General features: G+C 53.7%; 1 protein-coding gene across 5 annotated transcripts in view; it reads right to left on the bottom strand.

The window, feature by feature from the left end:
- Positions 1-3,442, bottom strand: part of BCL11A (B-cell CLL/lymphoma 11A) — a 128,950-nt gene that overhangs the window by 11,158 nt on the left and 114,350 nt on the right. For 3 of the 5 annotated variants that reach the window (XM_017745303.1, XM_008642026.2, XM_017745301.1), the window contains exon 3: positions 154-2,792. In XM_017745303.1, coding sequence (XP_017600792.1) covers positions 787-2,792 — 2,006 coding nt within the window. In that variant the 3' untranslated portion in view covers positions 154-786. Of the gene's footprint in view, positions 1-153; positions 2,793-3,442 lie in introns of those variants that run through there. The other 2 variants (XM_017745304.1, XM_017745302.1) reach the window with 2 other exon arrangements.

Genomic DNA, 3,442 nt, shown 5'->3' with positions numbered 1-3,442 from the left:
GGTTGGTTATTCCCAATTAAAGGCCTTTTTTTATGTTCCCAAGGGGAACTCTGTCTCCAATCGTGGGTTTATTGGTTTAAGACAGCGATCTAGGCTAATACAACGCTTCTTCGGTGCTATCGGTCCTGTCCGCAGAGGGTCACCCACAGCGAGTTTTCCTTCGCACGTCACAAAACAAAACTGTACATTGTACATGATATGTATTACAGGATGTATGCAGCATGGTCGGTTTTGTTTGCTCTCGGGTTTGGTTTTGTTTCACTTTTTTTCTTTTTTTTTTTTTCTCCTCCTCCTCTCCTCTTTTTTCCTCTTTTTTTTTTTCCTTTTTTTTTTTTTTCCCGAACGGAATTGGAAACAGCGACGTGTTTGCTCAGCAACTAATCAGGGACAATTTAAAAACAGCCATAACATACCATACATGCTGTCTAATCCAAAAATTAAAAAAAAAAAAAAAAATAGAATAAAATAAACCAACCAAAATAAAAAAACAACCCAAAACAAAAAAAAAAAAAAAAAAAAAAAAACCCCAACATACACAACATGTAAATTATTGCACAAGAGAAAGGCTCAAAGTTTGCGTAAAATGCAATAGTATTGCCCCGATACAGATCATGCATTCAAACGGTGAGAACAAAAAGAAAATAAACAGGGTGTGCTGGTGACAAGCACTTTCCAAATATCCTTAGCTTCCATGACTTCCATCACAAGGGACTAGAAAACCTCTACGGGGATGCGGGATGGGTGAGGGACGGGGGTGGATGGGGAGGGGGGGGTACGAATATACCTCTATTCAGTTTTTATCTCGTTATTCAAGACTCGATCACTGTGCCATTTTTTCATGTGTTTCTCCAGGGTACTGTACACGCTAAAAGGCATCTTACAAATCTCGCATTTGTAAACGTCCTTTCCCACCTGCCCGTGTGTTTTCATGTGCCGGGTGAGCTTGCTACTCTGGGCGCAGGCGTAGTTGCAAAGCTCACACTTATACGGCCTCTCGCCCGTGTGGCTCCGTCTGTGGACGGTGAGATTACTACAGTTCTTGAAGACCTTCCCACAGTACTCACAAGTGTCGCTGCGTCTGCCCTCTTTTGAGCTGGGCCTGCCAGGGCCCGGGCCACTAATATGGGGGGTGCTCCCTCCGCTTCCCGTGCCGCTGCGGCCTGAGATCCCTCCGTCCAGCTCGCCCGGCGGCGTGGAGAAGCGCAGGCTGCCGTTCTCCGAGGAGTGCTCGGAGGAGGAGGCGAAGGGCGATTGTCGGGAGTCGCCGAAGCTGAGGAAGGGGTCCTTCAGCTGCCGGGAGGCGGCGTAGCCCGCCAGCCACTGGGAGTAAACGTTCTCGGTGTTGGGCATGGCGGCGGCCGGCAGGTCGAACTCCTTCTCCAGCTTGATGCGTTTGGAGAAGGGGCTCAGGGAGCTGGGGCTACCCAGCAGCAGCTTTTTGGACAGGCCTCCCGAGGCGGACTCCCCCGGGGAGCAGCCCCGGCCGTTGACGGCCCCCTCATCGATGCGGTCGGACTCGCCGGCCACAGAGTCTTCGTCGCAAGTGTCCCTGTGCACCTCGGGCTCGGGGAGGTGGCCCCGCTTGTGTTTCTCCCCCAGGACCTGGTGGAAGGCCTCGCTGAAGTGCTGCATGGAGCTCAAGACCATGCCCTGCATGACGTCCGGCATCGACCGGCCCTCCTCGCCAGCCCGTGAGTTGTTCTCGTGGTGACGGGCCGCCTCCAGGCTCATCCCAAAGCCATAGTCCGGCCTGTCGCTCTCATTCAAGTCCTCCTCCTCTTCCTCCTCCTCCTCCTCCTCTTCCTCCTCCTCCTCCTCCTCTTCCTCATCCCCGTTCTCAGGGATCATGTTGGGGTCATTCTCGCTCTTGAACTTGGCCACCACGGACTTGAGGGCACTGCTGGCGCTGCCCACCAGGTCGCTGGTGCCCGGCTCAGGGGAGCTGGCGGTGGAGAGCCCATCGTCCGACTTCACTGTCATGGGGGAGGACTTGTGCATGTGGGTCTTCATGTGGCGCTTCAGCTTGCTGGCCTGCGTGCAGGCGTGGTCGCAGAGGTTGCACTTGTAGGGCTTCTCCCCCGTGTGGCTCCGGCGGTGGACCACCAGGTTGCTCTGAAACTTGAAGGTCTTCCCGCAGAACTCGCAGGACTTGGACTTCATGGGGGGCTGGGAGGGAGGAGGAGCAGACTGCAGAGGAGGAAGGGGCGGCGTGGCCAGGAACGGGGGCTTGCTGCCGGGCTGGAAGGGCTGCAGCAACCTTTGCATAGGGCTGGGCCGGCTCGGGGACAAGGGTGGGCTGGAGGTGTTGCCGGCCAGCTCCCGCAGCCTCCGTGAGAAATCCATAGCGGGGGGCTCCATCGCCATGGGGTTCAGTCGCAGCACCCTGTCAAAGGCACTAGGGTGATGGGTGGCCAGAGCCATTTCTTCCGCACCCAGGCGCTCAATGCGATGCGGATCCAAATGGTGCCTCGGGGGAGGGCTAAAGAGGGGCGGCGTGGGTGGGAAACGCCCTTCTCCCAGCCCCGACGCCTCCCTCGAGACCGAGCCGGGTATTCTGAGCAGGTTAAAAGGGTTATTGTCTGCAATGTGAATCCCGTGGAGAGGTGGCTGGGAAGGGCACTCTGCACCTAGTCCTGTTGGGATACCAACCCGTGGCGTCAGGGGGCTGCCGTGCTCGCTTTCTAGGTAGATCCGTAAGCCGTGCGTGTTCTGTGCGTGCTGCAAGAGGAACCAGGCGCTGTTGAAAGGCTGTTTACAAGTCGTACACGTGTAGCTGCTGGGCTCGTCTTTACCTGCAAAACAACACAACAAGCAGCGTCAATCTCCGGCCGTCCAGCGGCGGGGGGCCTCCCCCCCAAACCTCCTCTCCCCCTCCGGGACACTCAGCTGGGAGCTGGGGAAGGGACATCCCAGCTGAGGGACACGCAGGGGACACGGATGGGAAGAGTTAAGGGACACAATGGGGAGATCCAAACCCACGCCAAGCACATCCACCTCATCCCAACCATGCCCAGCTCTGGGTTCAAAAATGAACCATGGCGGGTAACCATAGCACAAAACAAGCTATGAAAAAAAGGAGATGTTAAAGTCAGTCAGTGCCAGCTCCAACTCAACAGACATTATGCTGCAAGAGGCTGCTAGGATTTAGAGGGCGGGTAAATAAATATGTAAATAAATATATAAATGGATAAATAAATATAAAATAAATAAATCCCCTTCTGAAAAGCACTCCACATAGATCAGTTCAAAGCATCAGAACTGCCAGCAAGCTGGGCATCGACACATTTTTAGTCTCCTCCTTATTTTGAGACTAACAATGTGTATAAAATTAAGCATCAATTTCTGCTCCTTAGCAGAGATTCAACTCTGGGGCAAGGAAAAAAATAAAAATAAGAAGGGAAAGAAAAAAAAAATCGAGCATGGGACAGGGAAAGGGGAAGAT

The sequence above is a fragment of the Corvus brachyrhynchos genome, unplaced genomic scaffold (assembly GCF_000691975.1).
Source record: "Corvus brachyrhynchos isolate BGI_N302 unplaced genomic scaffold, ASM69197v1 scaffold69, whole genome shotgun sequence".
Classification (NCBI taxonomy): domain Eukaryota; kingdom Metazoa; phylum Chordata; class Aves; order Passeriformes; family Corvidae; genus Corvus; species Corvus brachyrhynchos.
The sequence above is the reverse complement of the archived record's forward strand: the minus strand, read 5'-3'. Positions and strand labels throughout refer to the sequence as shown.